This window comes from Etheostoma spectabile, chromosome 6 (assembly GCF_008692095.1).
Source record: "Etheostoma spectabile isolate EspeVRDwgs_2016 chromosome 6, UIUC_Espe_1.0, whole genome shotgun sequence".
In the NCBI taxonomy this organism is placed as follows: domain Eukaryota; kingdom Metazoa; phylum Chordata; class Actinopteri; order Perciformes; family Percidae; genus Etheostoma; species Etheostoma spectabile.
The window spans coordinates 9759050-9786844 of NC_045738.1; the positions used below are offsets into that span (position 1 = coordinate 9759050).

The 27795-nt window shown below is 39.8% G+C and overlaps 1 protein-coding gene across 2 annotated transcripts in view; it reads left to right on the plus strand.

Moving 5' to 3' along the window:
- Positions 1–27795, plus strand: part of kcnn3 (potassium intermediate/small conductance calcium-activated channel, subfamily N, member 3) — a 52737-nt gene continuing 24942 nt past the window's right edge. The window contains exons 1-3 of one of the 2 annotated variants that reach the window (XM_032519063.1): positions 1–616; positions 1264–2378; positions 14973–15068. In XM_032519063.1, coding sequence (XP_032374954.1) covers positions 1290–2378; positions 14973–15068 — 1185 coding nt within the window. In that variant the 5' untranslated portion in view covers positions 1–616; positions 1264–1289. Of the gene's footprint in view, positions 624–1263; positions 2379–14972; positions 15069–27795 lie in introns of both variants that reach the window. The other variant, XM_032519062.1, reaches the window with a different exon arrangement.

Here is a 27795-nt window from a genome sequence, read left to right on the forward strand (position 1 = left end):
TGGGAATGAACGGCAGGTTTGGAGGCGGAGAAAGAGGTAGAGAAGTTAAGGGAGAGAGTGAGAGACAGATCTGGGGAGACAGTGAGCTGAGCAGTAGATTGAGTAGAAGTCGGTGGGGCAAGATATTAAATCACAGACTTCACTGCTCATCTGAGGACTGTTAGCCTACTTGACGTCTAGCTTTGCAAAAAAAAAAAATATATATATATATATATATTGCAAAAATATTTGCAGGTTTGTGTCGCTGCACATTTTGAACGTGCAGCCACAGGTTGACCGATTTAATCCAGTCACTATGGATTATTTCTCTTTATCTCGAGTCGATTGTCACTAACGGGGTCGAAATGGGCACCGTCGAGAGATCACTGGTGATTGAGAAAGAAACAAACTGATCAGATCAAGTGGAGCCGAGACGGAGGCGACATCTGCGGGGAGCGACGCACAATTTCGAGAGATACGCGAGGGACCTGTGGAGGGACTTATATGAAAAGAGACGAAGCGAAAAGATGATGGGATGGCCGGAACAACATGAAAAAGAAAAAGTGTGGTGGTCTATTTTCATCCAGCCAGTGATTCAACACAACTAACCTGGAGGACAGGGACTGAGAAAGAAGAGGTAGGAGGTAGGTAGAGAAACCGACAGGGAGGAGGGGGCCATGAAGGTGTCTGGTTATATCATACTGAAAGTAGGTTATTGTTTTTGGATCAATCAAATGAAGCCAGATTATGGTTAACTAAGGCATCCACATAGTCACAGAAGTAGGCTACTTCTCCTGCTACTAAAACAGACTGATGTGGAATTGTTATCCTTTTAGTCTCTGATCTCATTTGCATGGTGTAAAGGATCTGCATCATCCTTCTGGCTAACATCACTGTAACACAGATGACATTTTATGACATAGATTGCTGGAAGCCTTGTGGGATGTGAGAAGAAGAGGACACTGGGAAACAGAGAGAGGGGCGCTGAGAGAGGCTAACTGGGCAGCTGACTCAAATGTGACTCAAAGAATAACATATTCCCCAATTATGGCCACTTTTCTTCACTCTGCTGCCCTTCTTTGTCAGACATATTCAGCTTTTTGAGTTCAGTCTTTACCCTCATTTGTTTTAACTAACCTTTATCCATCACAATGCTCCCCATTCCTCCCTCCTGCCACTTACTCTCTGTTTGTCCTGTCTGCATTCCTCATGATAGTCAGTGTTTTCTATATTTCTCCTTTGTCTTTCTTTACAGATCTTCTCTTGTTTTGTGTTTCTCTGTAGACAGGTGCGTGGCCACAGCCGTGACCATGGAGCCTCCCCCCTCTCTGAGCTTGGCTCTGCTAGGAGGAAGCGAGGATGAGGACCAGCGCTTCCTCCTTCCCCTGGGCAGTATATCCCATCCCTCCACCACTGGCAACCAGCCAGGATCAAACCACTCCAACCACATGGGAGGATCAAGCCTTGATCGTCTAAATGGCAGCACCCCGTCCCCGTCCCCTGCCACGCCCAACTTGCCTCCAGCATCACTCCCCAAGTTGCCCCTGTCATCCTCTGGAGCCCAACCTCTGCCCCCTCCCATCCCCAACGCCCTGTACCCCACCAGCACCCCGCTCTCCTCCTGCCTGGGCTCACAGCACAGCCTTAGTGGGGACAACTCCCCAGTTTACAACGCCCTCTTTTACTCCTCCCATTCACCCTCCATGGAGCGGGAGAGGGACAGAGACCGTGACAGGGAGAGGGGCTGCAAACACAGACAGGCCAGCCCTCTGGTTCACCGTAGGGACAGTAACCCCTTCACAGAGATTGCCATGAGCTCCTGTAAGTACACAGGCGGGGTCATGAAGCCCCTAAGCCGCCTCAGCGCCTCCAGAAGAAACCTCATTGAATCAGATAGCAACAGCGAAACCAAAGAGGGTGGAGTTTCAGCTGTTGCTGGGGCAACAGCAGCTGGAGGGCACGATCGCCAGAGAGAAGCCCCTCCTACCTCCTTGGTGGCCCAGTCCTCTACTAATCAACCCCCAATTCAGAGCCCTCCAGAGATTGTGATTTCATCCAAAGAAGACTCGCCATACCTCAGAGCAGGGTATGACATCACTGACTCCACTTCCAACCAGATGTCCATATACCACCAGAACCACGCACTGGTGGAGAGCAGGCGGGTGCAGGCGGGGAGGGGCAGCAGACAGGGGGTGGTTGGGGCGGTGGGCACTGGAGCAAAGGGCAGCACTTCCAAAGCTACCAAACGGAAGAACCAAAACATTGGCTATAAATTGGGGCATCGCAGGGCACTGTTTGAGAAGAGAAAGAGGCTGAGTGACTATGCCCTCATCTTTGGGATGTTTGGCATCGTTGTCATGGTGATTGAGACGGAGCTGTCATGGGGCGTGTACACCAAGGTGAGTGGACAGAGCAGTAGCACTTCAAAGTGGCACTCCAATGATTTTACACATAAAGATCACTTTACTAGTCAGAGTTAATACCAAGGCAGTATATGTGCTCTGTGGCTCAGGAGGAGCAAATCAACCTGATGATGTCATAGTGATGTCATTAGGATTACCTTGGCTTTTAAATTACCCATTTTTAGAAGAACGCCTGCGTTGCAAACTGAGGGTGTGGAGTTTAAAAGATATGGTCATTACCAGGCAGAGAGGGTATAAGGAAAGACAAATTGCATTATGAGAAGTGTAGGATTTAGTGTTATTGGAGTTTTAATTTTACTAGTGACTGAAAGTTGCAATATCTCGGCCTCTGCTGCTACATTTTGGACCATTCCTTGTTTAATCTGTCACTCACCAGTCCCCCAACTTTATGGAAGCACATTAATAAATTGGTAGATTAATCCTTTAATCTAGCCCCAGTACACAAACAAAGTCCACAAATCTCCCACCTGGCTCACTTGATGGTGGTACCGTTGTGCACTGGTGTACTTGGTTAACGTTGGCTCATTTTTTTTTTTCCTTTTAATTTGGTCGTAGCCAGTGAAGGTGACAGAAATAAATGGCAAGTAACAAAGGCCACCAGCCAGATTAAAACCTGGGACATTATATACGTTGTACACGTCCCAGGTTCCATCCAAACTTTGGCTTGTTTGGATGGGTCAGTGGTCAGACAATTGGGGGTGTTGGAGAAGATTTATACTCCGTTAATGTAATACAACTTTTTTTCTGCCACATGGCATCGTTTTGTCATTTATTACATCCCACTTTGCAACACAGTTTTACAACAGATATCTTATTTATAGATATTGATATTAATTCTAATGCTAGGTCTTTAACGTTGGCTTATTCTTTGTGGGGATAATAAGGCTACGACATCGTTCAGCACGCTCAGTTATTTTAAGTATGATTGTTTTGACCACAGTTAACAACTTTAGACTAACTCACAAATTCATCAGTAGCGTTAACGTTAACTGTTTGTAACAACAACTAATCTAATGGTAATTTAGCTAGCTAGCACACCCCTGTCTGTCTGCCTGCCTGACTCTCCCGACACTGCAAGGCTTCAGTCAGGATGAGAGCTGACAACATCCCCGGCCCGGTGACACATCCACAGTCTGCCCCCAGCCAGCTAGCAGCCAGCCCGGTCAGCACTCAACTCCGGTGTTAAGGTAGCTAACAGCAGTTTACTGACCCGTTGGGAAACAGACCTCGTAGCGTTACTGGTGTCTCCCTCCCCTTTTTCGATTGTAGCCGTCATCACAGTTATCTAAATTTACCTGACAAAATGGGGATAAGGCACCAAAACTAATAGTAATTTTAGCCATGTGGTAGCATTGGATCTGGACAGAAAGGATAACTCTTTGAGTTGGACAGGCTTTATTTTTGCTACTCTGCCTTTTTACTCCACGACACAGGTTCGTGGATCCGAGTGTTGAAATTTCGATTTCATATCGCATATTGTTACAGCCCTAATGATTGACAAGCCCCACTGAGTCTGACCAGCACCATGCCAATGATGTTGGCTTGTGTAGGCTACTTTTACGACCAGGCTTGACAGTTGCTGCTTCTGGATAATGTAATCCAACGATCAAAGGACATTGGGGGGCTGATAATCAGTAGGAGGCCAGGATGTCATTCGTCTGTGTAATGGGGAGTGTAATATGCTGTGTGTGTGTGTGTGTGTGTGTGTGTGTGTGTGTGTGTGTGTGTGTGTGTGTGTGTGTGTGTGTGTGTGTGTGTGTGTGTGTGTGGTGTGTGTGTGTGTGTGTGTGGTGTGTGTGTGTGTGGTGTGTGTGTGTGTGTGTGTGTGTGTGTGTGTGTGGTGTGTGTGTTGTGTGTGTGTGTGTGTGTGTGTGTGTGTGTGTGTGTGTGTGTGTGTACTTCTTCCCTCATTCCATCCTTTCTTTCAGTCTGACTTGGCACGGCTTGGTTGTAGCTAATAAGGTGGAAAAATCAATCCAGTTATGCATCTTGTCATACATGGATCACTGATAATGTGAAAAAGGGTTTTAGATCATGTGAGAACACAGGTTTACAGGTAATCTATTTGAATAGTCCAGCTGGGCGTGTCTCTCCTCTCTATCTCCCTCTGTTTCTGTTTTCTCTTTGGTTAATATGGTCTTTGCCATTGCTAGAAAAATTTGCCTGTGTTTTTGCTGGCTTTTTGCTTCATTTTCTCCTTTGCATTGCATCAATCTCCCACTCATTATTTTATGAAAAACAGTTTCAGAGGCTAGGTCTTTTTGGTAATGAAAATCATGGATTCAGAATTTCTTTCTCCCAAGCCCTCCTTGTCTCTTTTCTTTCATTCTGTCGACCTATTCTCCTTCTTGAAGGAGAAAGCGGACACTTTTTATTCTCTCGTTCTGTGTATTATAACTCCACACCTGTCTATCCTGCTTTCTTTCTCTCTTTCTTCCACCCCACTTTCTCTCTTTCTCTGCTCCACTGCTCCTCCAGTGGGCGTTAAACTGAGGGTGTGTGATCGGAAGAGAGAAGCTGCTGGGTGAGAAATGAAAGGCTGTAGATCAAGAGAAAAAAGGAAAGGCGATAATGAAAAGCCTAATTTAAGTTCTTAAGCTACAGCCAACACAGTCCTCATCTGAATTAGCATGCATTTTCTGTCAATAAGAATTGATCAACAGCTGTGAATTCAAGCCGATCGGCCACTGTGTTTGCTCTCACTCTATTGGTTAATCTATGTTCATTGAAGTATCTAGTCCAGAAAAGGAAGTCAGAGTTTAGGAAGAATATTATGTAAATATCTTTGCACCTCATTGTCTCCTTTCAGGGTTGAAAGTTAAGAACCGATCACAATTCATTTCTAAATGCAGATTTCCAAGTTATATGTTTCTTTCTTTTTTTATGGTTGGCAGATTTGGTTTGACTCCAACAGATACTGGAGTTCCACCAGACAATTCAGGCCCTCACTTAGATAATTGACGTGGGAAGAAGCATGCTGGTTGTTGTGAAAAGTGGATATGGAGATCGTGAGGATGAAAGAGAGAACAAAAATGGAGATATATGGGAGTATTTCAGAGAGAGAAGTGGAAAGGTTAATGCTGTGCTTTGACCAGTAGTAGAGGAAAAGCTTTGAATGATTCCTTGTATTGATTATTGCTAATCACTCACCCACACATGCACAGTCTACCCTTGAAAAAACATAACTTTCACATTTAAAGCTATATTGTGTGCATCCTTGAAAGGTAGTGTTAGAGCTTGTGGGAAAATGTGATGGTACAGAAATGTTTTTATTAAAATACACACCTTAAGACTTTGTGTCTTTGTCAAAAGCTGTAAACGAAGTGTGTGTGTGTCTGTATCTGTGTCTGTCTGCGTGAATAAGGGACTTTTACGTGTAAGTAGTTTTTTGTGGTATTGGTAATTTTTACTTAAAGGTTTTATTTAATTTCATTTATAATTTATGATGACAATGCACATTAATAAACATTACTGTAAATGTGCCAGTGTTAGCCAGCCGACTAATTTTCAACTGTAAATCTGAATACTTATCTCACCATTGATATTTAGTGCTTTAGGCAGTGGCAGTAAATTCCTGTACTGTTAATGTCTAATCACAGTTGTTGAGCCCGATAGATTGTGCAGAGTGAATATTGGATGCTTAAATAATTCATGAATGTGAAATCTTTAATTTGCCCTGCAGGTAGAATTTAGTGTTTTCCCACAAAAGCATCCCAGACAATAACTTATTTAGAGACATGAGTCTCTATAATGTACATCTTTAGAGTGTCAAGAATATTACAAGTTGGCTCCTTCTTGCAACAAAAGTGGATGCTCACACAAACGTCCCCTTAAAGGGCTTTATTCAGGCATACTACAAATGAATATACACATTTAAGAAAACAAGAAAATATCAGTAGTGCCACGAGGGAATGGGTAAGTGTCAAAATATAATGGATATGGGAAGAGCTGGAGCAGGGCTGTAGTCAAGTCCACCTTTGTTGAGTCCAAGACAAGTCCAGGACCAGCACTAGTCAAGACCGCTTATTTACCTGTTTATAATTCATGTGATGTGAGAGACAGTATATCTTCTATTTTAAGATGATAATTTTGCTTTAATTTTTGTAAAAATTAAAAAGCAAGTGCAGATTAACACACTATATGATCAAATTAAGCCATATTATTTACCTAAAATAAGAAATGGAACTCCATTCTTGAACTTATACTTGTCCTGAAGAATTTAGAGTTCAAATTGCTTGCTGACATTGAGTGTGGCCAAAATGAAAATGATTGAGATTGATGAGGATATATATATATATATATATATAATATATATATATATATATATATATATATATATATATATATTATGGCATGCCGTTTAGGAAATAATATATATATATATGAAGTTTATCCATCTGAATATATGGAATGAAAGTCTGAATATATTGAATGGAAGTCTGAATATATGGAATGAAGTCTGAATATATGGAATTGAAGTCTGAATATATGGAATGAAAGTCTGAATATATGGAATGAAGTCTGAATATATGGAATGAAAGTCTGAATATATGGAATGAAAGTCTGAATATATGGAATGAAGTCTGAATATATGGAATGAAGTCTGAATATATGGAATGAACGTCTGAATATATGGAATGAACGTCTGAATATATGGAATGAAGTCTGAATATATGGAATGAAAGTCTGAATATATGGAATGAACGTCTGAATATATGGAATGAAAGTCTGAATATATGGAATGAAAGTCTGAATATATGGAATGAAGTCTGAATATATGGAATGAAGTCTGAATATATGGAAGAACGTCTGAATATATGGAATGAAGTCTGAATATATGGAATGAAGTCTGAATATATGTGAATGAAGTCTGAATATAGGAATGAAGCTGAATATTGAATGAAGTCTGAATATGGAATGAAAGTCTGAAATATGGAATGAAGTCTGAATATATGGAATGAAAGTCTGAATATATGGAATGAAAGTCTGAATATATGGAATGAAGCTGACTATACTGGATGACAGTCTGTTTGCAAGAGTCTAAATATGTGTGAAGCGAATATGATGAATGTAATCAGTCAACTATTTAAAGTCTGAAATGGAATGAAGTTATAACATTGGAATGAAGTCGCAAATGATGGAACGTATAGTGAAACGACTCATAGGGTGAGCATCTTGATTCGTCACAGGACTGTCAATGTGTCGTATGATGATGCTAGAATTATGCAGTTTTTGCAAGAAGATAAACCTGCATAAGAATGTCGCAATAATTGGAACTATTCCAGTGCCGCACATAGTTCCAGTTTGTGTTAATCATGGACATTCCAAAAGAACCTTGTCTCAACATATATTGTCATTTCGCAACGTTTTTTAACGTGCAGGAATTCCATTTGAAATTCAAGAGCTTCATTCCAAATGTTGTGACTTTGAGTATCAATTTTCAAACGTTCCAATTCAATATTCAGACTTCATTCCATTATTGATCCAGGATTCATTCATAACTTCAGACTTTCATGTCAATATTCAACTTTCATTCCATATATTCAGACTTCATTCCATATATTCAGACTTTCATTCCATATATTCAGACTTTCATTCCATATATTCAGACTTTCATTCCATATATTCAGACTTCATTCCATATATTCAGACTTTCATTCCATATATTCAGACTTTCATTCCATATATTCAGACTTTCATTCCATATATCAGACTTCATTCCATATATTCAGACTTCATTCCATATATTCAGACTTCATTCCATATATTCAGACTTTCATTCATAATCAGACTCATCCAATATCAGACTTCATTCCATATATTCAGACTTCTTCAAATTCGCTCATTCCATATTCAGACTTCATTCCATATATTCAGACTTTCATTCCATATATTCAGACTTCATTCCATATATTCAGACTTCATTCATATTCAGACTTCATTCCATATTTCAGACTTCATTCCATATATTCAGACTTCATTCCATTATTCGACTTTCATTCCATATATTCAGACTTCATTCCATATATTCAGACTTCATTCCATATATTCAGACTTTCATTCCATATATTCAGACTTCATTCCATATATTCAGACTTTCATTCCATATATTCAGACTTCATTCCATATTCAGACTTCATTCATATATCAGACGTTCATTCCATATATTCAGACGTTCATTCCATATATTCAGACTTCATTCCATATATTCAATTCATTCCATATATTCAGACTTCATTCCATATATTCAGACTTCATTCCATATATTCAGACTTTCATTCCATATATTCAGACTTCCATTCAATATATTCAGACTTTCATTCCATATATTCAGATGGATAAACTTCATATATATATATTATTTCCTAAACGGCATGCCATAATATATATATATATATATATATATATATATATAGCCAGGTGTATACCAGGCGACCAATGTCAATACTTGTTCTAGATAGATTTTGAATTAAACTAATACCTGTTTTCTGAATGAGTGTGCTTCCTCAATAGTTTTGTTTTGAAGGAGGAAGGAACTTTAGAACAAAAGCATATACAGTAGTGCTGAACTCAGTTGAGACCAACTACAATATTTGGTGAGTCCAGTGCCCAAGTTCAAGTCCAAATACCAACAAGTCAACAGATCTACAGGGCTGTAGAGTCAAGTACTACAGGCCTGAGCTGGAGTGTCCCCGGGGTAGTGTACGGTGAAGAGCGACAAGTGCATGGTCTGCAGATATCTTAAATACAGGTGAGCAAGCTTCACCCAGTGTTTTTAACTCCATATTATATATTTTGTTTGCCACCAACCCAGGACCTTGACAGCAGTCATGCAGCAGTAGGAGGACACTTCCTCTTTTAAAATTTTCATGAGGAACAGGTTAAATGAAAGGGATTCTCGATCAATTTACAAAGGCCTATGTGGCTCCACGGGGCACCTGCACAACACCACAGTTCAGGCCTACAAAGGAACATTGCTATTCTGAGGGAATGCACAGCTGTTGTCAACTTCACCTGTCAATACCCACAGTTGACACCTCAACATATAGTGTGTACCCACTTCTCAGCACAAGCAGCAATATTTTCAACGATTTGAGGCAGTGCTCGTTTCTATTCTTCCCTTCCTTCCTTCCCTTCCTGTTTTCTTCTCACTTACAGGGAGTGTTTATGTTACTCCCCTGGCAAGTCTTAAATATGTCTCCATTTCTTTAAGGTGGTAACTGCTTTCTCAGTAGGCTTACAACATCTCACAAGTTTCCGCTGCACCACTTTTGTCTCTGTGTCCCAGCCCTTGCTACCCTATCTATGACAGTTCTCAGACATTTACTGGGAGACCTTTCCAGACCTTTCTCTGCGAGACCTCTCGCAGTGGCTTTTAAGACAGTACATGAAGATCATCAGGAAATTAAACTCACAAACTGCCACCATATTCTCTAAAGGATGTTGAATTTACAGCGTTATTGAATGGATGACTGTTGTTGCTTTGAGACTTTTGATAACTATTCTCCAGAACTTATTAAATGACTTAGTGGATAAAGGTAAATAATAGAACAGCTAGAACAGCCTGGTAAGTTCAGATAATTACATCACTTAACTGTAATACAGCCTGTAAAACCAGGTAAAGACAACACTTACATAAACATACAACCATATTATGATATATCCAAAATCTAAGACGAAATCTAGTCTAACGTTTATATATTGCCCAGCCCTACTATCAGCCATCTCAGCACTTCTTCCTTGCTCTCCCCCTCCACCTCCTCCTCTCTTTTGCTGCACTCCACACTCCCTTAATCATCTAGATCACAGGCTTCTAAGAGATGGTAGATCCCACAGTTCTTGCTACTAAGGTACAAATATGCTAATTATTTTAGTGTTACAATGCTAGGCTACCTCTTTCTGTATGTGTGAGTGTGTTGGTAGACATGGCTGTGTTAGAACTTGTATCATCTACCGGTATCTTAGAGTGTCTTAATGTTTTTATGTAATCAGGTGTGTGTGTGTGTGTGTGTGTGTGTGTGTGTGTGTGTGGTGTGTGTGTGTGTGTGTGTGTGTGTGTGTGTGTGTGTGTGTGTGTGTGTGTGTGTGTGTGTGTGTGTGTGTGTGTGTGTGTGTGTGTGTGGTTGTGTGTGTGTGTGGTGTGCGTGTGCGTGTGTGTGCGCGCGATTCACATTCCCTTTGTCTGGATTAATTGATTGTATGGACCGTAATACTGTGTGTTAATGTGCAGTATGTGTGTGTTTACCTGGAAAGGTGACATGGCTTTCTGTCTACTGCGTTTCCCTAGAACTGATTGCAAGAAAGCATCGCTCTGACAGGGAGAGACCCCCAAGGGTAACTCATTACAACATATGCGCACACACACACACACACACACACCACACACACACACACACACACACCACACACACACAACGTGTTGTGTGTGTTGATTGAACTAAAGAAGCTCAAAAAAGCTCATTATCTCCACATGATGTCCACCAAACCACTGATCAATACACACCAATCACACACTTCTGCACAGCTGGACAAAAAGAAGGAAGAAGGGTCACACACATACACAGAACACAAATACAAATATGAAGAGTATATGTCAGGGATAGTATCCAGCAAGTTGTACACTCCACATGTTACCGTTAGTATATGGTTGTACAAAGGCCACCAACTTCAAGCTAACATTCATTCAAAAGTATTTGTTTGTTAATTTGGATTTCCAGAATCATGACAAACTGATTTAGGATTACATTTGTGAGGTTGATACCATGCAGCTATTGTTTGTGGTTTTAAGGAGAGTTGCAAGTTGTATTGCTGTTTGTTGATGAACATAGTTTGTCTGTTGGCCCAGCACTAAGCCTTTTTGCCTTTCACATATTTTTACTTGTCATAGTGGGAAAAGCTCAGGTGTTATTATTAACAGTAATTATGACTCTGTTCTATTCAAGTGTCCCACTAAGCCACAATAGTGTAATAGTGAGCCAGCGCACAATACAATTCTTTCATTGATGATTTGATTATGAACATCTGTGCTTGTACCTGTAAACTGTGATGAAAGGGTTAGCCCTAACCCTAACCCAATGCTGTAAATAGGGGGTGAACGTCATGATTGACAGCTGGGATTGACTCGCGATTGGTCAGGTGGGTATAGTCAGGGCACATACTGTGGCTCCAAAATTATTCAGCTCAATACAACAACAAAAGGAGCTCTTTCTCTCTCTTTCAAGTGAGATTGCCACCTTCTTTTCTAGTGCCACAGGTTGTAGTGTGTTTAATAGAAGCATGTGTGCATCAACTGTCCACATGCAAGTCTGCAGCTGTCCACGTCCCTGTTGAACGATAAACAAACCTTAAGCCTCATTGTTGCTTTATCTAGAATGTGATGTCTTCATTTAGAACGGCATCAGATGTGTCCAGTTACTAGAAATGAATGGAACCCTGCCAGCCAATTAAAAGAGAGAGTTAAATAAGCCAAAATAAACAGAAGGCAAACATGTAGGCACATATGTCTCTGTTACAGTCAAGTCATTTACTATATAGGCAAAGTAAGTGAAGTGGAAACTGGCGTAAACAAAATGCTCTTGACAGTGTGATGGGCAGAACTGGGGGGAAAAAACAAGCATCAAACAGACGGCTTGAGGTAAATGCAGCAAGAGAGGTGAGAGAGAGATAGAAAGCAAACTCACATTTCAGCTCACCAGTCTGACTGTGTTCAAACAGATACAAACTGTGTGTGTGTGTGTGTGTGTGTGGTGTGTGTGTGTGTGGGGTGTGTGTGTGTGTGTGTGTGGTGTGTGTGTGTGTGTGTGTGTGTGTGTGTGTGTGTGTGTGTGTGTGTGTGTGTGTGTGTGTGTGTGTGTGTGTGTGTGTAATGCTAAATTAATACCATGAAGGCCATGAAGCATCTATGGAGACCCTAAATAGACACAGTAACACACTAACACACTCTATTTTCCAAGAGGCTGACTTGCAATATATATTCATGAACCCAAAATGCATTGTAGATTCTGCTTTATAACATCATGAAGGAAAAGGCTGAGTTACGTGGCTAGAAAGTGTACTACTGCAAAAGCATTCGGTACAGCACACCCACCAAATTCCTCAAAAAACTACAAAATATTCAAAACTCAGCAACCTGTCTACTCACTCACTCCAGCAACAGAGACCACATCCCTCCAGTCCTCCTAGACCTCCATGCGCTCCCCATAACACAGAATCCAGATCAAAATCCTCCCTATCACCTACAAAGCTCTCAATGGTGATGAATGCTGAACAACATCCTACTCAATGGCTGAAATGTCTGAGCTCTTAAGGTGGTTCAGCTCTTCTCTTGAAGAGGTTACGGCCCGTTGTTTGTCACTTGAACTCAATGATCCCTAGAATGAATGCAGTTTTTTGCGTAATATATTCTGTGGTTAAAGACATATTCCTTCATCTGATGGAGGCAAATGAATCAATTAAGCGAGTGAGTTTGCTGAGTGAAAAAATATTCACTCTGAAATTAGAAATTTAAGAAATGATTAAATTAGAGAAGAGGTTTGGAGAAGAAAGGGCACAGAATTTAAGGAAAAGAACCTCTGTCCAACTGTTAAGCATGGGGGGGGGGGGAATCAATCATGCTTTGGGGTTGTATTGCAGCCAGTGGCACAGGGAACATTTCAGTAGAAGGAAAAATGGATTAAATAACATTTCAGCAAATTTTGGACGCTAACTTGATGCCATCTGTGAAAAAGCTGAAGTTAAAGAGAGGATGGCTTCTACAAATGGATAATGATCCTAAACGCACCTCAAAATCCACGGTGGATTACATCAAGAGGCGTAAACTGAAGGTTTTGCCATGGCCTTCACAATCTCCTGACCTCAACATAATTGAAAATCTATGGATAGACCTTAAAAGAGCAGTGCATGACAGACAGCTCAGAAATCTCAAAGAACTGGAAGACTTTTGTAAGGAAAAATGGGCGAAGATACCTCAAATTAGAATTGAAAGACTCTTGGCTGGCTACAAGAAGCATTTCCACACAAGGTATTAACTCTGCAGGGTGCCCAAACTTTTGCAGATGCCATTTTTTGTTTTCTGTTATTTTGAAAGTGTAAATGATGGAAATAAAATCTAACTTTTGTGACATATTATACAAATGTCTAATCTGTCATTTGATGCATTTTGGGGATTTTTCAATTTTTTCTTGTCTTCTTTATGGACATTAATCCAAATTTTTACATGGGGTGCCCAAACTTTCGAGCCCCACTGTACCTGGAGAGCCATGCCACTAACATTGCCAACAAGGTTTCCTGATGCATGACAATTATGGATGAGGTTAAAGCAAATAATAACAGAAGGTGAAGTGGAACAACATTTCCTCCACAGAATTATTTTTCATTTTTGGCAAGCATGCATCTTTTCTCATTGCCTCAGCTTTTAAGACATCTTTTTAAAGTTGTGATATCCACTACTCCATTTCCTCTCTGATCAGGGGCAGAACTTTGATTTCAAAGGTGGGGAGACACAGTTAGTACAGACACGGATACAAATACTTGCTGAAAACATGTGAAAAGACTGAACTGTATAGTACTGATTTGTGAACTGCTAAACAATAAAGGTGGTGCAACAAAGCAAAATGTGTAAAGTGCATATTTTCATGTTAACATGCATATTTTCATGTTAATATGTTGCAAAGTATGCAAAAATAAACTTATCTCTTATTATTTTAGGTATAAATATACTATTAAAAAAAATGTAACTCCATTAAACCCTATGGAGCTTAAGATTTCATGATTGTTTCTTTTACAATGTTTAATCTAGCCATGGGATGGCCTCTTGCTCACCCAATAAGAGTGTTCGCCCCATGTAGGCTGAGTCCTGCAGCGGCCCAGGTTTGAATCCGACCTGCAGTCCTTTGCTGCGTGTCATCCCCCTTTCATGTCTATCCACTGTCACTATAATAAAAGGAAAAGCCCAAAAAAATAATCTTTAAAAAAATTAAAACTAACCACTCCAAGTTCCACTATAATACTTTAGATACTGTTACATATATATATATATATATATATATATATTATATATATATATATATATGCATTTTTTGGTAAATGTGCGCATGTGTTTGTCTATATGTGTGCACACATGATAACTCTGAATGGGTGAGGTAAGGGGGTTAAAGAAGCCACTGAAGTGCTATGAGCTGTATTGAGCGGTAGATCCCCAGTGCACTGATTATAGGCCCTATGAAACCAGACAAGCAGAGGATTTAGATCTTGGCTGCAGTAATATTGACAGATGGAATACTTCCTTTCTACTTCTGTAAATGTTAGTTGTTATTGTCAATGCTGAAGCAGTGCTGCTATTGTACAAATGTCATTTTAGCAGTGGAAAGAGAACATGGTGGAACTCGCTCCAAGTTGACACAGTCTAGTGACAGAATGTGGACTATTATGAGTGTGGAATCTTTCTTTGATTTCTTTTTGTCATTTTATTTTGAATACTAAAACAATCATCATAGCAAATTTGACCTGAAATGTGTATTATGTTTGTGCTGCTTGTTTCTAAAAGTGTATGTATCAATTTTCTCTCTACAGAGCTCCATGTATTCTCTGGCCCTGAAGTGTCTGATCAGCCTGTCCACAGTCATACTGCTGGGCCTCATCATAGCCTACCATGCACGGGAAGTTCAGGTAAAACACATGAACATGCATCCACGGGCAGACCGACACAAACGATCTTATAGATAGGTGTTTAATGTTTTGGTACTTGAGATTGAAAGATACCACTCTCATGTCTGTGAGTTAAGTGGAGCTAGAGGTGGGAGGCAATTCACTCAGGTTAGTATAAAGATTGAAAGCAGAGAGGCACAGCTAGTCTTGCTCTGTCTAAACATGACAAAATCTTCCCACCAGCACCTGTAAAGCTAATTATATCTTGTTTATTTAAGTTATAATTAGCTATAAAGCATAGTTAAAGTGTACAAACAGCAATTTGTGGTTGTATGAAGGGTTATGTTCCGGACTATTTCAAGAATAGCTGTTTTCCCGTCTTCATGCTAAGCTAAGCTAACCAGCTGGTGGATGGACTGTAGCTTCATATTAGTGCACAGATATGAGAGTGGTATTGATCTTCTCATTTAACTCTTGGCAAGAAAACATGTTTTCCAAAACAGGGACTACTTCTTTAATGCCTTCACCTTTTTGTTTAGGATTGGTTTTCTTCAAAAATAAGAAGAGACACTTCTGAGCTCTGTCCACAGTGTACACAATACGTTGTTGTCTCTAAAGCTCCCAAGATAGACCAAGGGACACAGATGTGTGTCAGCTACAGCCAATTAATGACTTTAATAAGTGTCTTTGTTAGTCTGGCTATCACCAGACCAAGCCATGCTCAATAGATTTGAGATTGAGCGTTGGTCTGGGAGTCTGCTCTGTATTTTCTCTGCATAAGCGGCGTGACCAACGGGCATGACTTTGTACGCAATTTGATAGTCCTTCAACCAATCAGACCAACAATCCAGGTGACGTAGAAGTGACAGCGGCATCAGTGGGTTGCTGTGCTTCGGTGGTGTTTGGTGGCCACTATGTTGAATGTAAACAAAAAGCTGCTTGGTTGCTTCTTTATCGTCATCGTGTTAAACCTGCCAATAGCGCGCCAGGTAGGTAAGCCAGTTTGTGATTGGTTCTCGCAAAATTGTGAACTGAAGCAGGAGAATTAAACATGCAGGTTTCCAGACCGAGCTACAGGGCGAAATCAAATCGCCGGCAGATTGGACAGGGTTTACCCAGACTAGGTCTTCTTCTTGATATCAGTTTTGCTGTTTGTCATCTCACTATTATAATGTTACCACAGCCATTGGGGTTTCACCTGAAGCCATCTGTAATCAATGCACATTGACTATTAAAGGGAGATTGTGGGAATTGGATCCAATGAGTGCCCCACACTAGCTATTACTGCCACCAGCTAAACCACGGAGCAACACTTATCCATCTCACCACATATTAGTTTAATGCCAGTTTTTTTCATCTCAGCTGAGATGTTTCTGGAAATGTCTATTACAGTTCTAGCGGGTCTGTGATTGAGATTCTGATGCATTCTGCTCAATAGTTCACGCTCTCCATCTGTGGATCAATAACTAAATGGCCATTATTCAGTGTCATACACGCGATACGTGTGTTTGTGTATATGGTTTAGCATTCACTGATAAAAGAGCAATTGATTCTGCTCACAAATTTGATGTCACATTCACATACAGTCCGACATCCTCCCACGCACACTGTGGCTGCCACATGTGACACGTACACTAAAATTGACAGAAGAAAAGATTGATACTGTAAGGTCGACAGAGAGAAACAACAGTCTGCTGTTAATCCCTTTGAGAAATTGAAACCAACTTCAACTGAGGGAAACATGTGACTCTTTAGCTGCTAAAATGCTCCACTATCTTTACCAGCTAGTCACTAACTGTGTCTGTCTGCTGTTTGCTTCAGGGCCGGTAGCATAAGGTTAGGTTTTATAAATTTTCAGCAAACAACAGCTGCAGTGTTTGCTAACTAGCAAGCTACTTGCTACTTAGCTTGTTGCTCTGGGCATAAGCTACATTAGCAAGTAGCTTGCCAGTTAGCAAAGCTACAAAAGTACAAAGTACAAAAAGTTATTTATTTGCTGTCAGTTTTCACCGTTTTAAGCAGTGGTAAACAGCTAGCTTGCCCAAATTGACTCTAAAAACTCTAAAGCTAACTAATTAACACATCATATCATGTTTTTTCACCCTTACATTATGAGATATGTAAAAGCAACAGAAAGTGGTCATAGGGGGAGTTTGCCTTCATCTATAGGCTTATTGTTTTTTTGCGTACAACAGTGCAGTGAGTGAGTGCAGCATCCCAAAGCGCAAGCTTACATTTATGTAGCTAAACCATACACATACATTACATAGAAGTGATTTAGCACCTCCCCGCTGGCTCTGAGCCTGTTTGCTTATTTACATGAGCAGCATAACAAGTGCCAGTTTGTCTTGGATTTTTATTGTAGGATGGTTCAAACATAGATACACACCAGGAGAAGTAATGCTGTGCGAAATGAAAGGCATTGTTCAATAAAGATTATGACACACTATGCTGGAGCATTTTGCCCAGCATGTAACAGGATATTACACACGCATGCGCGCACACACATACACACACACACACACACACACACATATATACATTTGCACAGAAGGTTGGAGAGGCAGAGATTGGGAAGATGTTATCGGGTTTAGCTGGTATTTATACAACCTTTCTCTTTCTCACTGATCTCCATTTCTCTCTCCCTCCTCATATCTTTTATTTCACACTACTTGTTTGTTTTTTGTTTACCACCATCAATGTGCTTCTCTTTTTCTTTTTTATCTTTCTTTACTCTTCTGGTTCTTTGTCATTATCAGATTAAATCTGTCAATTCAATTCTCTTGTTGAGTTTTACATCTTTTCTTCCTGACTTCCTGCCTTGTTACTCAGCATTCACTTTCTCACCTATTTACCTTTCTCTTGTTGTACTGTAACACTTACCTGCTTTTTTCACTTTCTAAAAACCCTCACTGCTTTTTATCTTTAGCCCTTTTCATTTATCTCTCATGTCTTTCCTCTCTGCCTTCCTCTTTTTGAGTTTCTCTCCTCCTTTTCCTCCTCTCTCTTTATCTTCACTGTCTCTTCTAATTTGTCAGGGGACAACCCAAAGTGCTCAGCTTGAAATAAGGAAAAAACAAGACAGTGCAGAATTATACAGTAATCATCACAGATTACAAATGTTTTCCTTATTCACTGCCATCATAGAAAATTATTTGAGTAATTGTTAACTAGTTACAGTAAGTATCTTGTTATTGACTAGTTGAGATAAATGTTCTCTGTATAAAGCAAATGAGAACATGCTATAGCTGACATGAATGTGTAGCAAAAGTGTGTGATTTAAAGGTTTTTGTTCCATTGAAAAAGGATATGGAGCTGACATGAAAACTGTTTGATTTGAAATTTTAATTTTCTGTTGTGCTTAGTCAGTTTAGCTATCCTACATTGACACTCATGGTTGTGTTTCTATATTTAATCCAGCAAACTGAAAAGTTAAATCCTGGCCAAAAAGTAAAAAAAATGCAAATTTGAACAAAAAATGCTGGTGTTGTAACTTTGAGTTTAGTTTACTGTATGTTTAGATTCAATTAGTGGACAAATTTGTGTTTAAATCCTTTATAGTGAATGCACAAAATGTTAGTTTTCACAGTAAGCATCATGTTCACATTTTCTGAATGCTCATTCTCATATTTTTTAGTGTGTACAAGTCTGGTTGTTTATTTTAACAACAAACTAATCCCAAGAATTCCCCGTGAACTCGCACAAAATGTAGCTGTGTTTGACTGGATAAAAAAGACAAATACCATTGTATCATGATCTCATAATCTCATCCATCGTCTATTTGCTTCATTTTTAGAAGATGTTTTATTTTAACTAATCGTATGCCACATAGGTGAGTTGAAACCATTTACCCTACAACCCACTATACCAACTGTTTATATATTATAAATAATATTATATATATATATATATGATATTAATATAATGATATACACACACACAACATTTTGGGAGTCAGTTAAATTTTTTACAATTCTAACCAATACAATTTTGATAAATAAATAATCAAGTTTTTTTGATGAGACAAACTATCAAGCTTACTACAACATGTTTAACCTTGAAAAAAGCAGTGTCATAGATATGATCAAGTGTGATTTACATAAGACTGATGTAGTCAGCTTAAAGTTTAAAAATATGACCATTGAGATATTACCATGTTTGATCAATAAGTTTCCTTTTCCCTGTGAGAAATACCCTTCTTAATCTGATATGTCTTAACCTTGCAAAAGTGTACATCTGCACAGTGCTTGTTCAGGTGGTTGTTGGTGTGTCATTGCTGGTATTTCCAGCTTTGCTGTTCAATTTGCATAAAAGCACAAGATTGGACTGCAAGTGGCCATCATTCCCCACCTGCTCTGCTAGGAGAAAAAGTTATGACATTTAAACTGACAGCAAATAATAACTCCAGCTCTTAACAGTTTGTTCCTACACCTCTTCAAATGTACTCCTGCACAGTTAAGCTGTGTGCAGCATGGTGTTACAATAAAGCTTGAGTTGGTCACTTTTATAAAAAAAAATATGTTTTTGCTAGATTTTCTGAAACTCACTATATCCTGTGAGAATAAATAAATCACGCTCCTCTGCCTCCTCCTAGTGCTCCTAATGGCATTTCCAAGATTCCTTTGCACCAGAAGGACAACAACCAATCAGAGCTGAGGAGTCTCTAACACAGTGTCAATCATTGCTCATGAACTCCAATCAAACTGTCAAATTAGGTTGCACTAATCAAATATGACTCTTTTTATGCATTGGTTATTTCTTACCTCAAATGTTTTCAGAAACAAAATTTTACAGAAGCTGTAAAATGGAGAATATTTGCTCTGGCCGGCTGGCGGCTTGGTTTTGGCATGACTGTTTTCAGCTGGGTCCCATCTTAATTATTTTTTTACAAGTAGTAATTTTAAGATTTCTTTAGAAAACAATTAGTTGCACATATTTTAATTAAACTCATATTGTCCTTAAAGGGGAACTTCTGTTTACAGGTGTTAAGGGAGATTATGTGAAAAAGTTGTAGCTGATATATTGCCTCAGGTGATGTTACTTGAGTCAGCATTGGCAAGGATTGAAGAGCATTAACATGTGTTTCATGGAGCAGAAGATATGATGACTAGTTGCCTATAAGTATTGTAATGGTGCAAAAAAGTCAAACTTCAGAAGCATGTTATCAACAGCCTTTATTGGAATGTAAATGTACATCCAAGCTTAACTGCAGGAATCTGTGAGGGCAACGGATTAACTCTATCTGGATGGCGTAATTTATCTGGAAAGGTTTTTGTTTGTTTTTTTGTGTTTTTTTTTAATGATGACAAGCTGCAATGAAAATAAGCCAAACTGAAATAGGAGTGACAAGGCTATTTTTAAAATTTACAGAAAGTACAGATAATTGCGTGACAATGTAAGGAGTAGAAGTAAAAAGTCTGCTGCAAAATAATTACTCCAGTAAAGTATAGATACCCAAGATTTCTACTTAAGTAAGATACACCTCTGCATCTAAACGCTACTTGTATAGCACACCCAAATCTAGGACTAACGCTGTGTTCCAGGCTCTTGTAACTCTTGTTTTCACAACCTTCTACCAGTGAAAGTGCCATGGAACGGCAGTCAAAACCATAACTTACTACTTGTGAACTCGTACCAAATCGTTGTACTCCCAGTTACAGTTTTGACGTCACACACACATAAACAACAATGGTGACTCCTGTTGATGCTGTACAGAGAAATAGTACACTGTAAATAGACAACATAAAGTAATTCAAACATTGTAATCAAAACAATGCACATACTGTATGATTGTGTATTACTACAGGTTATGTTTATTAAATGAAGCCCCAAATAGGTCGCCGACTAGAAAATCGCTAACATCAGCTAGCGGTAGCTGACATCAACGTTAGGTAACCCTTAGCTAACGCTAATGCTAGCTAGAAGGTTTTGTGGAGACTTTGCCGGTAATGCTACCAAGTTGTGAGTTGTGACTTGAAGTCCTAACTTACAGGCTAAGAACTGTGACTGGAATGCAGCATTATCTGTCGGCTCTCAAGTTGCATTGTGGGTAATGTAGGTGCCAGGCTTTGTGCAATGCATAAAAAAATTCGTGATGGCTCTGGTTGTGATTTAACCCTAACCTTTTTTTTTTTACTGTGTCCATCATGACTTCGACAATGTTATAGGCTTGCAATGCAAGTGGAGTACTCTTTTAAATAAATCAGTTTTGGTCCTCAAATATACACCCAAAAGTGATTTGAGACCAGGAAAATACCTTTAATCAGACAAGATACATTATCTTGTACATTACTTGTTGTCATATTTGTTTCTCAGGTCATATTTATTTATTTTAAATTGTGTAGCATTTTTGACACACTTCCTTCTCTTCTTTCCTTTGGTTGTTGCCTAAGATTTTAAAAGCAGTTGCAATGATTACAATCAAGATTGTATTAACTTGAACAGTGTTATTTTTGTAACAATACAATATTCCTGCTGGATTGTGACAAATCATTCAGCATTGTATTTACCTACTTTAGGAAACTGTCTGAGAATTGTCCTGCAAACATAATATTTAGGCAACAAAAGGCTGCCATCTTAAGAGAAATTTCAACCCTGTAAAGCCCAGAGCATTTCCTAAACCTGTTTACACATTTCACTCAATTTCCCTGTCTGGTTAGCTATGATCTTTCATTATCATACTAAAAGAACAGTAGGACACATTGACTGTGTAAATGTATTAAACATATATTTGCAGATGTTGGTAGTTTGTAATTTTGCATCTGAGGGTCTTACGGGGTTACAGCCCTGCTGCCTGGGTCCCTGGACACTGATCTGCTTAATAAATAAGCACTGAAAAGTGAGATAGATAGCTCCTTAACTCTGCAACATCAACATAAATCAGTGTTGTGGGATTTTGTAATCATGGTTTCATCAACACTCTCGACAATGTTCTTTTAGTTTTTAATTTTAACCTTGCTTTTTGTGTACTTCTTTGAAAGATTGCTTTGCAAATTCTTTGTTAGTGTATTTAGACAACAGATACCAGATGGAGACTATTATTGTACACATATTATTAGAATTTGAGCAGAGATTGTTATCACCACCATAAACTCAGGAGACATTTAAAGAGAGCTGTGATTGACTGTCTAATCTGTGCAACCACACACCATTAGTTTGAGTTAACATTGTTCCCAAGATGAATGAGATTGGTCAGGAGTAATACAGACTGAGGATTGAAATATGATGGATCTGGCCAATGATGAACAGTATTGGGCAAGTTAGTTCCAAAATGTAATACATTATAGATTACTAGTTACTGTCATTTGAGAGTGATTACATATATTACAATATTACGGTCTGTGAATTGTAATTCTTACACTATTTTGCATTACTTTTGTGTTACTTTCACCAAAATAATAGCGGAAGTTTGACTTGGCAGGTAGCTAGTGAATTTCACCACTGGATCAATAAAGTCTATGTAATATAAATATGCAAAGTAATTAAAGTTATAAGAGAAGTAAAACATACAATAGGCAAGTAGGAGAAAATGAAAATACCTACAGTTGTATTAAAGTATAAGTATTACTTTTCACGGCTGAAAAAATGCAATGGTATGTACGTGTAGCAAGCCCATAGAACGTATACAGTCAACGCAGCAATAACTCCAGAAAATAATCACGCAAATGTATGTGTCTCTAGTCAGCTCAACCATCGAATACAGCAAGTTTTTTAAAAAATGTTGCGTTAAAATGCATTGTAACTCGCGTTACTGAGATTGTAATGGGTATAATATTACAGACATTTAATTATTAGGCCTAGCCTAATGCTTTATATTACTGCGTTACAGCAAAAAGTAATACAATTCTGTAATTGTGTTACTTTTGTAATGCATTAGTCCCAACAATGATGAACCAAGAAAAACATTCTTAAAGACAGCGGTTATTATAAACTACAGATGTCGCATGTGCATTCATGTATTTGATGTTCTGGTCTGTTGTGTGACTCACTAATCTGCCAGCTCAACAGTGGCCTTCTCTCCATTTCTTCACACATAAAAGCACGCACATTTTACATTTTGAACAACAAGAACCTGAATGAGTTCACTTTAGCTCATAAACCTGCAAGAAATTTACACTTGAAAGACAAAAGTGGAATTGTTGAAATTAATCAAATAGAAACTCTAAGGGCGTTTTCATACTTGTAGTTCGTTTGCTTTGGTCCGAATCAGTTAGTGAGTTTGTAACCTTGGAGCGATTTGCCCTCGGTCGGTTTGGTTTCACACCTGGAAAAATCCAAGCGTACCAAAATGCACCATTACAAATCATGCAAGAAAATCCACTCCTGTTATTGGTCGGATGTTTCTGGGGGCGGGAGCAAAAAGTAAATACAGGACCAAGGTCCTGTGTTCTGGACTAGTACACACAGCATGTATTGCATCTCCGTAGTCAAACCAGCTCATTTCATTAATAAGAACAGACATTGTTTGAGACGTTACTACGTCTGCTCTGGTCACCGAGACTTCGCTCTCCCGGTGTCTGTGTCCAACTTTAGCGGCAACGCTGGTTTGACCACGGAGAAAAGAGGGACGGACGGTGAGCTTGACTGCAGTCCGTTTCTGTGATCGCAACACTGCAAGCTGCTACAGTTTGTTGCTCGGCTGCATCGAGATTGCTAAACACACCTGACTACAGGAGACATTAGCTCAGACTGGCGGAGTATGTGTAGTTGGTGCGGTTCGAGTATGGATCACGTTCTCCCCACAAACGAACCGCTCCACAGTTCGATTGAAAGCGTACCGATACCACCGTTTCAAGCAGGTCTCGGTACGTTTGTTTGGTGCGCACACGAGTGCGATTGCCGCGTTCTCCCCTGCACAAACGAACCGCACCAATGGGGCACAACTCTAGTTCTATTCCACCGACCAAAGGCTGTCGCTGTGAAAACGCCCAATGAGAGTGTGTGAGAAAGGGATATTTCTCCAGTCCATTAGCGCACTTAAAGCATTGCTAAACTATGTTATTCAGTTACTTTTGGAGGATTTTAAAAGCAGTCCATTGATCAAGAATACACCAGCTTGGCACTCTCAGCCACTCAAAACCAGACAGATGGTATTAGGAAAATTAAATTAGCTGTATTTTTTCAAAAAAGGTTGTCTTCCATAAAGTGAAAATGCAGTTCTGAAGAAGAATTTCACCCACTTACAGTATTTCAAAGAAATGTCTTGCCATGCCATGTCTTGCTAGCTTCTGGCCATTTTTAGTAACACAGTTTTTCATATTTGCACTCAATAAAGGAGATTCCACATCTCAAGACACCACTGGTGGAATCCTCTCTTCACTCTCTCCTAGTTTCTGTTTTTAGACTTTCTAGTGGAAAACTAGGCAAAATCACTCAGGGACGCACAGAAACTGTGAACCATTCTTCATCTCTTAACACTTCCTTTTCACTTCCACAGCACCCTTTCCCCTTCCTTATCGCTGTTGTCTGTGTAGAAACAGCCACGGGGGCGTTCCCTCAGAGCTGCAATCACAGTCAAGGAAAGCGTGTTACCATCTCTGCATATTCATGTATATCTGAGTGGTAAATCTGTGCTTGTGTGTTTGGCTCACCCCAATTATTTTCTGCCTGTTCCAGGGATTTCCATGCTGTAGGACCTAGACATTTCCCAGAGGTGTGACTATACGTGTTAAAGTATGCTTGCATGCTCTTTAGTGTTCGCTCACAGTATTCTTCAGTGATTAGGGCCGTCTCCAGACTAGGATTTAGTCTACCCCCTCTGGGTGAAATGCCAACATGAGGCTGATTTGCTTGTGTCTACCTCTTTTTGAGTCTGTTCTGCATTTGACTGGACTGGATGTGTGTTTGCATGTGTGTGTGTATATGTGTGCAAAATTGCTTCTGCATGTCTCACTTGGGAGAGTCTGGCCAGCACTGTGTCTGGTTCTGTGATGAGAGGCATATGCAATCAGGGACTTAACACGATTACCAAGGTACAATGGCCGCAGGGGCACTGGAAGGGGATGGAGGCTTGGGAGGACGGATGGATGGAAGGCTTAAGAGGAAAGATGGAGGGGTGACAAATTCATCAGGCAGGCTGCAGATGTAGCAGTGGGGGGTGCTTGAGGTAGAGAGTCTCCTCTTAAACCTCACACCTTCACCCTTTGAAGAGAGCTCAGATTATTTTAGGGGCTGTCATTTTCACACATTTCACTCCTTGTTCTTTTTTGCCTCCATTCTCCCCCACTGGCCTGCTTTTTTGTTTTTCTCTTATTTTGCTCTTCTTCTGTCCAGTCTGCTTTCTGTTGCCTTTCTGTGTCCCTTGCCCAGACCCTCCAGGATTTTGCAGAATTTTTTTGAGATGGTTGAGGGCCAAAATACTTGCTTTTGTAAAAAAAATTGCGATAAAATTTGCGATGTTTTTTGTATGTTTGATGCAATGACAGTGCGGGAGACAGAGAACTTTTTTTTTTTAATAGTTCTTAAAAAATAAAAAGGAAACTTGTTTTTGGGAGAATAAAACTACTCTAGGCTGATTTTTCCTAGTAACCTTACCAAAAAGACTCAGGATTCTGCAAATATTGGTATAATATGAAAATGGCGGGTGGATTTAAGACAAAAAGTAATAATTTATTGAAGGAATCAAATTTGAACATGTCTGTCAGTGGCTTGTTGATCTTTGCATTTTTAGTTAATTTTCTATCCTGGCCTGGGACACACAATCATACAGTTTTATAAAGGACTTATTAGACTTTAACTTATCATTGCACTTAACAATAACGAGCGTTTTTCCTGCTTCCCCGCGTGTGCGTGCGTGCGCGTGTGTGTGCAGCCCAGGATTGAAACAGCAGCTGCTTCAGCAACCTCAGAGTGAAAAATCATTTCAGCATACATTGATGTTAACAGGTTAGCAGGACGGTCTGACATGTTTTGCACGGCCTTTCGCTGTACATTTTGTTGGTAAATGTGAGAGGTTCGATGTTTCTGTCAACAAAGAAATTAATATGGCCACGTACATGTGACGACAACCTGTTCTCAGGTCGTTGACTCTCAGAGTCACGTTCTAATACAAAGTCTGGCACGTGGTACTTCTGGGATTGGTTTAAGTCGCAGGAAACTCCGGTTTTTGGTCAAATTTGCGAAAAGGTTGCGGTGATTGGTCAAACTTGCGAGTCGCACCAAAGTCACAGTGACATCGCAAAATCGCGTAATCCTGGACGGACTGAACTTGTCCTCTGCCCTGTTATGCCATGTTTTTTTTCTAAACTAAGAAAATAACAAAATTATTTTGTTTTTCCCTGTGGGCCTGTTCGTTATGTTCCAGTTTATTTAGCTTTGCTGTTACCTGACCTCCATCCCTGTTTCTCTCCTGATAGAGTTGACAGTTTGTGATTAAACTCCCTCATACACACACACACAAACACACACACAAACACATTGTACATTGTACAATCTCTTCCTACTTTCCCTCTTCCTAACTCCTCCTCTCTCCTTCCCCTTCATTCAGTCCTGGTCATGTAGAGGCAGTGGCACTCACTCACTCCCATTGACAGATTACTTTCCTAATGGGATTTAATTATTTATCCCTTCCTCATGGCAATTTAGCCAGGAAAAGACCGACAGCAGGAGCATGAGGGAGGACAGGACAGGAGGGTGGACGGAAGAGGAAGGGAGAGCCATTTCTCCATTGGCAATAAACTGGATCACCTCTGTTTTGATTTGGGGAGATGTCAGTCAGAGAGAGGAGGAAGGGGAGTGAGGGATGTTGGAAAGAAGAAAAACAGGGAGGTAGAAAGAAACAAAAGAGAAAGACGGGGCTAAATGAAGGATGAATGATGACTGGTTTGCAAACAAAAGCAATGTTCTGAAAGTGTGAATAAATATACAGGAAGTCTGGTGCACTACTCTGGCTTATACAGGCACACACACGCTACAACAGAATTTTATCATTTTACGTTGACTTGCAGTCATTCCTTGGAGACTTACCATGACTACTACATGTCTAACTCCAATCCTAAACTTAACTATACCCATAAAACAAGTGGTAACCCTGAAATTCAGTGGTTTATTTTATGAGAACCAGATTTTTGTCCCCAGATGGGTGGTAAGTCCCCGTAACACATAAACCGTTGCAAGTTTTAGACAACCTGTCTGTGCCTCGCTGTCACACACGCCTCTCCATCTTATTCCCTGTATCTCCTTTTTCTTTCTTCTTTCCTTGTCTCTCACTGCATTTTTCTCTTTTTGATCCCCTCTCTCTCTTTCTCTCTTTTTCTCTCTCTCTCTCTCTATCTCTCTCTCACTGGGGATCCTAATTAAGCTTGGCTGCTCTTTGATGTTGTCGCCTTGGCAACAGTCACCATGACGAGACTGGGTCTGCACACTCTTTCTCAAACTCACTCAGGCATTCACAAATACACACAAGTACAGTACACACACACAAGCATGCTTACTGAAATCATTAAAGAATACAGACAGTGTTTGACCCTTGGTTCATATGATAGCATACACAATCACACAGACGTGTGCGTTAGCTACATATGTCTGCAAGCACACGTTAGCTATATGTGTCCACACGCGTTACAACAGCAGAACAAGGGAAACACATACATACTGCTGAACTAGATATACATGACAGATGAAATACGCAGTGTGTGTATTCAAAGGTAGTTGAGGAAGTGGCTTCATCATGACAGTGATGATACAGAGTGATTGGCTGTCACGCCCACTTCTTCTGACATTTGACCTGTTATTGTGGTTTTTTGTTTTC